Consider the following 13317-nt stretch of genomic DNA (forward strand, 5'->3'; position numbering starts at 1 on the left):
GGTCATGCAGCTTAGCCTGCAAGACTTCCTGGGAGGGTCTCGAAAATCACTCATTCCGGCCTAAACGCCATCCACCGCGGAAACTATAAAAAGGAGTGTTCAATTGTATCCACCTGAGTGCAGTAGATGCGTTGCGTGGAAGGTCTCTTTTTAATAGCTAAGAGTAAATTCCCAAACGATCCACGTTCCGTAACCTGTTGGGTCGTCCAGGAATCTGTCTCTCCATGCCTCCTCATGCAATAGAGTGTCGAAAGATGAACATGAGGAGAAGCAATGGTGAAGTTCTACCTTCACTTTTAATCTCCTCATGATCGAAACATGATCATCTCCTCATGATCGAATCAGTTTTAATAGACCGACGCTATCGGAAAAATGCACGCTGGTATTGACCGTCTGGATGTGCGAACGTTTGTGCCGCAACCCATACGATACATCATTGCCGGCAACTTTGCGACAGCGCGGTACGATGTGAGAGACTACAAATACCATTTTAGGGAAAATTCTAATGAAGGGAAACTAAATAATAGTCCTCCTATCACCGTCAATTGCGAGGGAAAACGTTCATTCCAATCATAAATTGATTGTCCTGTTTGCAAAGAGAAGTCACTCTTCAGGAAGATACAATTTTACAGAAGTTCAACCATTTTTACACTAATAAAATGTAAGCGTCCGTAAATCTGGAGTAACAACAATTGTACGGTCAGGCAGCGGATGCTCCTTCTTCCGCATGTATTGTTGCTGATCAACTTTTTACTAACCTTGTTCTATCGTTAGCCACAATAATAATTAGAATCATCGACAAAAGAATGAAACCCTTCTCTCAAAAGGAAGCAATGAGACCGCCTACGTTACAGTTACCAGGACATATATTGAGTAAAATTAATGCATATCAGAACAAAACAATAAGGAAGACAAACATCAGGTAATTGTCCAGCTACGTAGTCTGACAGATGAAATTGTTAAGAAGGTTTCGGAACCCGCTACAAAAGCTTTGAAGCGATGTTCTTCTAAGGTAGTCTCACAACCAAAACCACAGAAACCACGTAAAATCACGCAAGAAGGTTCTGTTTCCCCTTTCCTAGGCGGCAGCTGGTGCAGCCCCAGCAATGAATATGGCTGCTGTCCCCACCTCTGAATCGGCGCCTACATAGAGCGGTGAGTTATGCCCATTCTCGTTAGCCGCTTCCTTAGTCTCCAACTCGGTGGCTGAAAATTACACTTGCGATGACATATTTCAAGAAGATAAAGTGGTTTGGAGAATGGAAAAGAAGAGAAAAAAGGGTTGCCCAAAGCGAACCCCGAAATTAACTGCCTAATACGTATAAGTCGATTCTTGAATGGAATATCAATGGATGTTTGTGAAACTCGAAATATCTCATTCACCTAATATATTTACAATCGGCTCCTTAATTGGGACCATAGGAAAATCGTTTGATAACATTCAAATGATAAGGGGTTTTTAAGGAACTCCCATAATAAATCATACTATAACAAAAGTAATCTTAAAGATCATAAGCAAACGAATGTATCTGCCAACACAATTCATAGTTCATAAAAATATCTAATAAATAAAATAAAATAAAATAATAAATAGTCGATAAAACAATAAACATATAATCAAGCGATAGTTAGTCGAACAAATAACAAAGCAACTTGTAACTATAAACAAAAAATTAATAAAATACATAAGTAACAAAACATAAATAAAAATAACATCACTAGATTTGTCGATATAACTACAAACAGTCATTTAATAGCCAAGACGTTAAAACCTTCGGACCACCCAAATGTGGTCAATATATACTTAGGGCAAAATATATAAATGAGACCAATTTTAAAAATATATTTCTTTACCGATATGTATATACTTTACGGATGTTGCTGTAATAAAATATTTGCCTACAGCCAAGGGAAAGTCATAGCTTGACTTCTTAGCGTATAAGGAAGTCATGTGGTGTTCACACCAGATTTTCATATCAACTATGTTTTAAGGTATCAGTGTTTATTTATTTTTTTTACTTTTATGTACGTTATTTTGATATTTTTTTATTTTGAGATTAAGATACCTTATTGTAATCATTTATTCAACCAGCTGATGTTCATTTCATGAGTAGATATGCATTCAGTCATAATTGAAATGAAAGGTCCAATAATTTCGCTCACCGTGTAACGTATAATGGCATTCAATATTGGCATATTGAATCACATTTTATTTATACATCTTATGTAGCCATGATAACATATTACAATTACTTAATTATAAGATGTAACAAGAAAAGTACATACTGAAAATATTTTTTTTTCAGAGCTCGGGCAAGTAGTGGTGTAAACAATTTTTCTTTTACTTATCCTCCTAATAAACAAGCGGACGATGCGGCAACATTAACCGAATCACCTTCAACGAAAGGACTCAGGGGTTTAAAATTTGGGTAAGTACGTAATGTAATTGTATTGACAATTATTGTATCTATAAACGTTAATCATAACCTATTACTAATTACTTAAATTACTAATTTAATTTATTGTTTTATACTTTACATTGTCAAAACATTATTCTACGCATGGTAAGCAGCCTTCTTAACAAATTACATTTACTTATTGTAAGATCTACCATGAACAGTACAAACTCAAAATATTTACTTGAGCAATGTTTGCAATGTTCCTAGTCCTTGTTTCAACAATGATAGTTTCCCTCAAAGACAACGATGGGAAAATACAGAAACGTTAGACAAATCACCTAAATTTAAATTATTGAAAAACATATTTGGTGGCTCCAAAAGCTGGGTAAGAATTTCATGCGAAAATTTTGAGTGCGTATTTAATTTAAAAATTTTTATTATTCATAATTTGTTACATACTAGACAATATGTGTATTCTGTTGCTTTGGGTTCAATTATACACACGTGTCAGGAATGGTAGGCATGAGTCTGTACAAACTAAATAATTTAATTCCCTTGAGTCTGTAACTCAATTTACTTACATATAACAATGTCCTAGCTTAATTCAGAATGTAGAAAAAAAAAAAATTTTTAAAACGGGGATTCATTAAAAATAAGAATAAACTTGCTATACTTATGAGCACATTAACCTTTATGTACTCTCTCAAAAAGTTGGTTGTCCATAATTTACTCCATTTTTAGAGAAAACTAAATGAGAAATAATTTTTGAACAGTGCAATGCCGTATTCAATACATTTTACTTCTTTGAGATTTTTTTATAACAAGTATTTTTTTAAGTTTTCCAGAATATTATTAACTTTGTTCTGAAACTTTGATATCCATTGTTTTTAATCAAATTTATTACCAATAGACTGACTGCTTCGAGATCAATATCCACTCTTGAATAGAATATTATCTTTTACAATTTCTGAAACTCGGTTGATAATTATTGCATCTATGAACCTTAATCATAATCTGTTACAAATCTGTTAATCTGTTACTAAAACCTAAATTACTAATTTAATATTGTTTTATAATTATTCATTATCAAGACATTATTCTATGCATTGTATTCAGGATTCATAATAAATTACATTTACTTATGGTAAGATCTAATTTGGTTTGTACATACTGAAAATACTTGCATTTCATTTTTGCAGTGTTTCCACAAGTCCTAGTGATAGTTATAATTACTCTCCGAGACAACAGAATGGCGCAGAAACATTAAACGAAAGAGCTCAAGCGAAACCTTTGCAACAAGGTTTATCCGGTTTAAAAGTTGGGTAAGAACTTCATGTAAGAAATTTTAACTGAATCATGTAGAAGTTTATTTTTTTTTCTGGGTTTATTACATAGGACAAAAACCTAAAAGAATTTCAGTTTTACTACTTTGGTAACTCCTAGCACTGATCTATTATTATAACTTTAACTTTTCTTGCAAACTGTATTCTAATGTGAATAAATTTGTAATTTGACATAAAAGCACATCATTTAAGCCATAAATGATTGAGAAATGAACGTAAAGAAGAATAATAATCATATTTGCAATATTAAATTCAAGTAAAAAATTGTCTTGATTAATCCAGAATGTAAAAAAATTCATTCTTTTAAAACTAGAATTCATAACATTATGAATATTCTTACTACATTTATGTGCACGTAATTTTTATATTCTTTATTAATAAGTAGGTTGTCATAAATGGGTAGTTTTGTTTCCATAAATTTATTTTATTCCATATTTCTTCATACCTACTTCTAATTCTTTTATCATTCCTTGTAATGTCTTTGTATCTGTAGCTACAATCTCTGGATCGATGAAAATTTAACACAATTTATATTTCTTCCAGCTATGCTTAATCCTTTTTTGCCATCAACATTTCTTTCAACATTTTCTTGACATAAAGAGTGAACAGTGTGAATATATGTTGTGAACAGTGTGTTAATGGAATTTGCTATTTATTCCATTAACACTGATTGCTATTGTGCATTATCTTGGATATAATGCTGATTTATATTTATATTGCCTGTTTATGTTGGGCTTGTAGCAGATACCAAGTCGAACAATTTTGTTGCAATTGGCATAGACAAAGTTTTTATTTATTTTTTCCTCAGCTGTTTCATACAGTGAAATTTTGGTGAATAATTCCCTCACACATTCTAGATGTTTGTAATTACGAATGAGCGTGGTCATTATTTAGGGAATTTATATTCAGTCGATTGATTGTTCCGCGTAAAATATCTACTGTTGAATGGAATACTCTCTCTGAATTTATCTAAATATTATTATGAAACGGTTTTTACAATCTTTTGTTTATGACCATTATACGTTAATTTTTTTTGTAACTGAAACCTTGCAATTTTCACAGAATATTATAAGATATACATTTCTGACTGATGATTATTTTACTTAATACCTATGTCTTTTATAATGAATAAAATTTGAAAGGGTGTCTAATTTCCATGTAAATATTATTGCAAGTAATTTCCACATATATTTATCCTTCTTTAGTTTGCTAGATTTGCTATTATTATATAAATCATCCTTATAAAGTTTAATAAATATAAATATAAACAGCAAGCATCCTTCTCTCACTCCTCTGCCTAATTCCATCCAGTTTGTGAGATTTTAATTTATTTTCACTGAAAAATTACTAACAAAAGAATTATATATGAAGCTAAAAGCTCTTTGCCTCATATATAATTCTCTGATCAGTCATTTCTCCTTCCAATCAACTATTTTTTCATTCAGAATCTCAAATAACCTTTCCGTCTATACTCAGTCAAACACTTCTTCCCTCTATAAAACACAAACTCAATCCTCTTCCTCCTTCTAAACATCTCACTCAAAACATTCTGTTCAGTCCTACAGCTTCTCTTGACCCTTTTTCCTTTTTGAATCCATACTGTTCTTCTATTCATATACATTCTATACATAACTCTACCAATATTTTTGCAGCATGTGAAAGTAGCTTATAGTTTTATATTCTTCACATATTTTAGTTCCATTCTTTTATTATCAGTATCCTTATTTTATAAAAATATTTTCTGGCTATTCTCGAATATTATAAATTGTTTTGCACATGGAAATTATGTCATCTAATCCTTCATCTTTTAAACATTAAAAGAGTTCATTTATATGAATTGAGTTCATTTACATTTAAAGTAAAGAGCTTGTATAGTTTCAGATCTCTTGGTTTGCTCTTCTTCTCTTACACAATTTCTTCTTCCACCTCAGCTTTCTATGTTTCCTTCTCCCTACACACTGATCCTCTATATTCTCTTCCTGTTTTTTCTTTATTTCATTTACTTGATAACGCTTTTACTATCTTTCTTCTTAATTTCTTTCATTTTAAATTTAGTTTTTCTTTTATACCATATGGTATTTTTTACCTTCTTATCCAACATTTTATACTCCTTTTTCTTTCTAATTTACATACATCTTTTTAAATTTCATCTTTTAGCCACTTTTCCTTTGATTTATGTGTTTCTCTCGGTAATTCATCATTCAATCTCTGACAAATTGCTCTGTTGCATTTTCCTTCTTTATTTTTATATTCTCTTCTTTCTTCCATTTTTTGTGTCATTTCTTGTGTTTTCTAAGGTTTATTTGCTCAATTGCCTTCATAGAAACCGATTCCTTTCTCTGCATATTCTTTGGTAGATGATTTTATTCTTAACCACATTTCCTCTGCTGGTTCATTTTCCCTTTTACCTTTAGTAATTGCCTTTGTCAGCAGTTCACCCACTTTTACTCTCCCTATGCCCTATACTCCCTCTGTATTCCATTTATTTTCCCTATATTTTCATCTTTGTTGAATTGCTATTAATCCTATTTTAATTTCCAAGATTACCAAAATATAATCACTTCCTACTTCAGCTCCTGGAATCCCATTTGCCTTAACAGTATCCTGTATCTATTTTTAACTAAAAATAATCTGTCTGAAAGTGAAATCTATCTGTTGGTCTTGTTTTCCTTTTATTTCCTATTCCCAATCCAAACTCGCTTAGCGGCATTTCCATTCCCCATAATTATTTTACAGCAATGCTCTTCATTTTCCAATACTATTAAATGTTATTGTACATATTTTCAACATATAACACTGAACAATAATTTTTGAACCGCTTTCTCTTTATACGGAATAAAACTACGCATTTTAAGAACTGCTTTGTGAACAATTGCAACACCGATCGTTTTCTATCGGGACAACTTCAACTTGGAATTCTAGGGCTGATAGTCTACCAATTCGCTCTTAATCCTTTATCGATCCCATCCCTAAATCACTGTTATCCTACGTCGATCACGAACCGGTGCACCTGGAAACCGTGAAAAACGGATCTTTCTCTATTTGAGTGTATTCACTATACTGAAAATCGTTCAAAATGGACGATTGACTTGTGAACTTCAAAGAGCCGGTTCTACGACAGAACAGAACATGAAGAAACAGAAAAACCTTTATTTAAATAACGGAACACTGAAAGAACAGATCAATGAAAGAACAAAACAGCGAAGAAACAGAACTATTAAAAAACAGATAACATCATATTTACATTCGTCTGATTTCAATTGATTAAAGACAATACAATATTTATTTTTTGAATATTGAAGGGAATAATTAGAGAAATACTTATTCATTTATTATAATTAAATTTTCTAATGACATTTATTTAGGATTCTTCACACAAGTTTTTAAATAAAGTAAAAAACATATTAGTAATATTGTATTATCTGTTTATTATTAAAGTAAAAGTAATTTACTTATTAATTTTATAATAATTAATTAATATTTATAACATAATGGCAAAATAGGAAAGAACAAATATCCATTATTATTTTTATTTTGTACTTTTAGATCGATTTTGTTTAAATACTAAATTAATGGTCATATATCTTAAAATATAATCAAGAGTATCATTTCACTAAATCTGATAAAGTTATTCTATAAAAAACAATATTTCCATTAACTATATAATTTAAGGATTTACGGAATCAAAATTAAAATATCAAACACTAACTTTCATGATTTTTACTAAAGATATAATAATTGAATGATTATTATTAGCCAATGTTGTACTTACTGTGAACATTTTTGCTACTATTTACTGAATTTTTTAAAATAATTCCTGACTTCTTGATGTTTATTTTTCGATAGCTTTTTATTATAAAGCGAAGGTCTAACGTAAAATATACAAATCTAAAGATGTAGCTAAACATATCCGCGAAACGTCATTAAATAACATAAATAAAGGGGAAAAAATAAAAATAAAAATTTTTTTCCTGAATTTTTTTTAAAAGAATAGAAAAAAAGAAAGGAGTAATGAAACATATGTTTTTGTACCTATGAATAATAAAAATATAGTATTGAAGATCGGCCATTTGGCGTAGAAATCCTGACTAAATTAAATCCTAATTAAAAAATCCTAACGTAAAACATCCTTTCTTTTTCCTGTTTAGCCTCCGGTAATTACCTTTTCGATAATACATCAGAGGATGAATGAGGATGATATGTACGACTGTAAATGAAATGTAGTCATGTACAGTCTCGGTTCGACTATTCCTGTGATGTGTGGTTAATTGAATCTCAACCACCAAAGAACACCGGTATCCACGATCTAGTATTCAGATCCGTGTAAAAATAACTGGCTTTACTAAGATTTGTAAGCTAGAAACTCTGGACTTCCAAATCAGCTGATTTCGCAAGATGCGTTCACCACTAGACCAACCCGATGGGTTAACGTAAAACATTCTAGAATGAAATAAGAAAACGTTTCATTTTTAGTAGAATAATTTTTGTTATGATAATAAATAATTTATTTTCTTTGGTCGGTCTTATTGCTGACAATTATCTATGTTACGAAGACAAAATGAAGATTTAAAAATTCAAATTTGAGATTTAAAAATTTAAATATTTTAAAGAATATTTTAGTGTCGGATAGTGTTTAAATTTTGTAATTTTACTTACAAATAAATTTTTTTACCCTATAACAATCTATAACAATTCTTTTGATGATTGTAGGTAAAAGTGTTTAAATCTCTATTCTAAAACCAAAGTGTTTTTTTCCATTACTTAAACCGTAGGTATGAATAAACAATAAAATTAATAATAAACATTTTATTTCTTCCCTTAATCTGCGATTATGGCATACAAATAAATGACTAAATACAAAATAATTAAATAAAATAATTTTTTTGTTATTATTTGCGACCGTTATTTTGTTTAAACACATTTTGTGTCAGGAATCCAAAATAAATTTCATTAGAAAATTTAATTATATTATATGAATAAATATTTCTCTAATTATTCCCTACAGTAGTCAAAAAATAACTACTGTATTTTCTTTAAAATTATATTATATGAATAAATATTTCTCTAATTATTCTCTACAGTAGTCAAAAAATAACTACTGTATTTTCTTTAATCGATTGAAATTGCACTGATGTAAATATATGTTCTGTTTTGTCAAGTTCTGTTCTGTCCGGTCACGGAAAGAATCAGACAGCCATTCTCGTCTCAAATGACCAATTTTTCAGTCGTTTTCTTTCATGGAAATATACAAACAGTTTTCTTTATACAAAGAATCTAAATTAACTATCAACATCAAGTTATTACTGTACTATTTTTTCTAATAATCGACTTGACTCTTTATGTTTTAAAAAAAAATAACGGGCAATTTTGCTAACAACTACTGGAACTATAATTTTATTTGAAATTTCACATCTTCCTTCAGTAACTGTTAAGATGTGTTTCAATAACGTTTAATTAAAGTAAGTGCATTAAATTAATTCTTGTCGTTGCTAAAACCAACAAGAAATTATCTTATTCTATTAATATTATGTATATTCTTAATGCTTTAAATTTAATAAATTTTAAGGCATTTGAATTGCTGTTTATCTACTTAAAATTTTTCCTTTTAATATTGTTGCAGGTCTCAATTTCCTATGAATGCTTACAGCACTTATCCTACGAATAATGATTCCCTCTCCAATTTAAAAAAGAGTGGAGTTTATCCAACACCAAATGAAGAGCTGAATACTACTGCGCAAAAGTCAGAGACATCTGTAGATGAGTAAGGAAATTTAATCGTTATGTTTTTGCTAAATACCTAAAAAAAAAATATAAATTTAATCTTTCTTTATTTAACGAGGAAAAATCATTTAGAGATGTCATATTTAAATTATTTATTTTTAATTATTAAAGGAACACATTTAATAATTTTAAAACGTTCCACCCTATAATATATCTGAAATAGATTTTTTATTTAAATTTAAAAATATTTCATTTTTTTAATTTTCTTAATTTGGCTTGATTAGCAGAAAACTGATTTTGGAATAAAATAAGCCTAACTGAAATTTTTACAATTTCTATAAAATGGGGAGACAAATCTCTCAGCAATAATATAGCATAAAATTTGTATAAATATTTTTAGAGTTTGTAGAGTTAGAATCTATTACTATTTAACTCTAATAATGAAGTTACCAACGCAATTGGTTATATACTCTTATTTATGTTGAAAATCAAAATTTAATTAAAGTTAGATTAATTTGAGTTTTTTATACTTGGTGGTTTATTTCTTGGATGGAGCCTGGTGAAATACATTTTTGGGCCGACTTTGTGCAAAATTTTGTTCCCAGTCACTTTTAAAACTAATACAGCAAATATTTAAAAATTGTTTAAGAGGAAAAATTATTAAGAGGATATATAATTTAATATAGGTATTTCTAACTATTCGTTCCAGCGTGATATTGACTTTTCTCAAATAATCCATTTAAGTAGATTATTTTCTCAAATAAAAAGTTTTTTTCTTTCAGATTTTTCGAAAAATGATATGAGGTTCTTTAACGCCATTTATTATTAACTTTTTAAAACATTTCAAATTTATTTATATATTAGCATCCTTGTCGCGGCTTGAAAAAAATCATTGTGTTTTCATTTCTTCAGAGCAAGAGTTTGGTCAGTAAAAGCTTTGAAACTTTGAATAATCTAAGAATGTGGGTTTCAAAACTGTCGGCCACCATCTTAAAATATTAGTTATAACTGGTTACCCGAAGAAAGAACGGTTAATCTTTTTTTTACCCACTTCTTATCGTTATCCGACAAATACCAGTAGAAAAGACCGTACTTCGTTTCTCATACTATTTATATATTTTTTTAATTACTTCTGTTTCATGTTTCATAGTTAAATAACTGGAGGCAGGTACAGCCAGTGATGTCATATATAATATAGTGGATGTAATGGTTGAGCCGCAGCACCGTACACCAATATCCCTTAAAACATCGAAACTAAAAAAACTCAAAATTAGTTTTTATATATTTTTCTGAAGAGTATTTGCAAACAATAATCTAGTGACTATCTCGTTTTGGTTAGTTGAAAGTAGGGAAAATTTGAAATAATTGTACAATTTTTTTTATTACTCTTCGCCCTTTTTAAGGTCAAATTTCAAAAAATCTTGAAATCGGACTTACATATTTACATGAAAATTAGACACACAAAAATCAAATTGATATACTGATTTGTTCCCGAGAAATTAAAATAAAATATAACCGGCTTTCAATAAAACTCAAAATTCATTTTAACAATTTAAACGCGGTATTTCAAAAAATCTAGAAATTATTTTTTAAATATTCTCAGGATGATTACACAAATCAAAATTTAGTAGATATCTTCATTTGTTACACAGAAATCGGCAAATTTATTTTTACTCTGTTATTAACTTTTAACCCAGAAATCAAAAAATACTTTCTTAGATACACTTACACTGTAACAAGAACATGTATACAAATTTTAATCAATTTATCTTCAACAGTTTTTGCTAAGTTGATATATAGGCACGAATATAATCATATATATATATGTATGTATGTATGTATGTATTTCATACATTTTAGATATATATACGTCTCTGTGATCTTTTTTGATTCAATTTGTGTAATCTATCAAATAATAACAAATTTAATAACTATCAAATAATAATAACAGATTATATGAATGATGTAAGTATACAAACAAAATCTATGGATAACAAAAACACTTGCTAAAAACAATTTTTACAAAATTCATATAATTTATTACCCTGCTGTTAAAATCGGAAATTACAAAGATTATATAAAACTTTGCATGCTTGTTTTTTGTTTTTTTTTTTTTTAAGGATGAACTCTGATACATCTTTGTGTATTGCATCAATAATGCCATCATTAAAAATAAATTAATGAAATTTCTTTTTCTCGAAAATAATTCCCATTATTACAGGCATATTCTGTTATTAATCACAGATCTCTAGAATAACTCTAAATGACAGGATTTTGAATATCGAAAATAACGAGTTTTATGTTAGCCGAACTTACGCCGTTTTAAAGGATTATGAAGAAAGAAGCTCCGCTGTTGATACTAAATTCAATTTTGAAAGGTTATTGAAAATTAATAAAACTTCAGCAATGGTGGGACGTCAAGATGAGTTACAGTAATTTTTAAATATTGCTAACGAAATTTTAATATTTTCACGATCAAAAAGAGAATCATTTTTTTCTCTCCTGTTCCTCTTGGTTGGATCGCCATTAAAGCAGTACTCAAACCAGGGGGGCGGATCTTTTATTCACCTCATTCGCCTGCCTCAAATCACCGAGGCAAGAAAATCGGGCCCGGCTATGCCGTTCCCGAGCTCCGCCAAAGTATCAGGAATGAGTTACACGGTTTTGAAGGTCATAATATCCCTGCAATACGTATATTCCAGGCCATTTATCTTGCAAAATACGGGAAAGGGCAAAAGTATAACACTATCTTTGATGGTTAGTCGTATGACTAACTCCAAAAAATTGGAGTATGTGTGACAACATACTCCAATGTAACATTTTTTGCTCTTTTCATCGGTGGAACCGAAGATAGTTAATTCTATATTTTTTTTAATTTTATTAACCTTTGAATAAGGTCAAGGTTAAAGCCAAGGTCACCATGAGGTGTTCTGAGGAGTAACTTTTGAATGAGTAATGTTTTTTGTATTGGGCGTAGTTTACGAGAAAATCGCGTGGGGCGATTAATATGAAACACTATATATATGAAATAATTTATTGCAAATTAATGTTGATTTATTAGACATCTCAACGATGTTATTTAAAAGTACAACGATATCGTAATTTTAATCAAATAGAGAAGATATAAATATCATTAACACAAAGGAAGGAACGATTCAAGACGTAGGGTGTTTGTTTAGTTTTGCCAACAGTTATACCGAGCTTTTACAAAAATATATATAGTATATGTCATCTGCTAACATATAAATAACATATTACTATCAAACATGTACGTATTAGTAGAAAATTTTATTAACAGGAAGTTGGTGCAATTTATAAATCAAGAACTCTTCCAAAAATACCAGGATATGAAATTTCAATTTCCCATTGTAAAGTTCTGTTGTCGAATCCCCCATATCTGTTATGAATCCGAGATAAAATTTATAAAGATATAAAACAAGAGAATGAATGTTTATAGACAAAAAAAAAATTATATAATTCTAAAAGAAAAATAATGACAACAAAAAAGGAATTAATGAAAAATAAGTAAATTTTAATATACATTTTTGTTAATAATATGAAATAAATCTGGAAATGAAGGAAGTGTTGTAATGAAAAATAATCCGTTATTTTTACGAATCATAAAATAATATGACCATTACGAAATAAGTCAAGCTTTGTTTCTTTGTTGTTAGATTTGTCATTTGGCTACTATGGTGTAGCTATTATAAGTCCAGCTGTTTATAAAATGTCTCCTAGACTAATTTATACTATCAAATATTTATTCTCTTTTCTTCAAATTTAAAACCAGTTTTGTATATCTAAGAGACAAATTTTAAACCTGTAAAAATTTATACAATATCTACGAGATTATC

General features: G+C 29.3%; 1 protein-coding gene across 6 annotated transcripts in view; it reads left to right on the plus strand.

Moving 5' to 3' along the window:
* The window catches only part of LOC142332634 (uncharacterized), a 323090-nt gene that overhangs the window by 193990 nt on the left and 115783 nt on the right, over window positions 1-13317 (plus strand). For 4 of the 6 annotated variants that reach the window (XM_075379240.1, XM_075379241.1, XM_075379242.1 and 1 more), the window contains one exon: window positions 2307-2429. In XM_075379240.1, coding sequence (XP_075235355.1) covers window positions 2307-2429 — 123 coding nt within the window. Of the gene's footprint in view, window positions 1-2306; window positions 2430-3598; window positions 3722-9362; window positions 9504-13317 lie in introns of all 6 variants that reach the window. The other 2 variants (XM_075379243.1, XM_075379245.1) reach the window with 2 other exon arrangements.

Source organism: Lycorma delicatula, chromosome 11, assembly GCF_047948215.1.
Source record: "Lycorma delicatula isolate Av1 chromosome 11, ASM4794821v1, whole genome shotgun sequence".
In the NCBI taxonomy this organism is placed as follows: domain Eukaryota; kingdom Metazoa; phylum Arthropoda; class Insecta; order Hemiptera; family Fulgoridae; genus Lycorma; species Lycorma delicatula.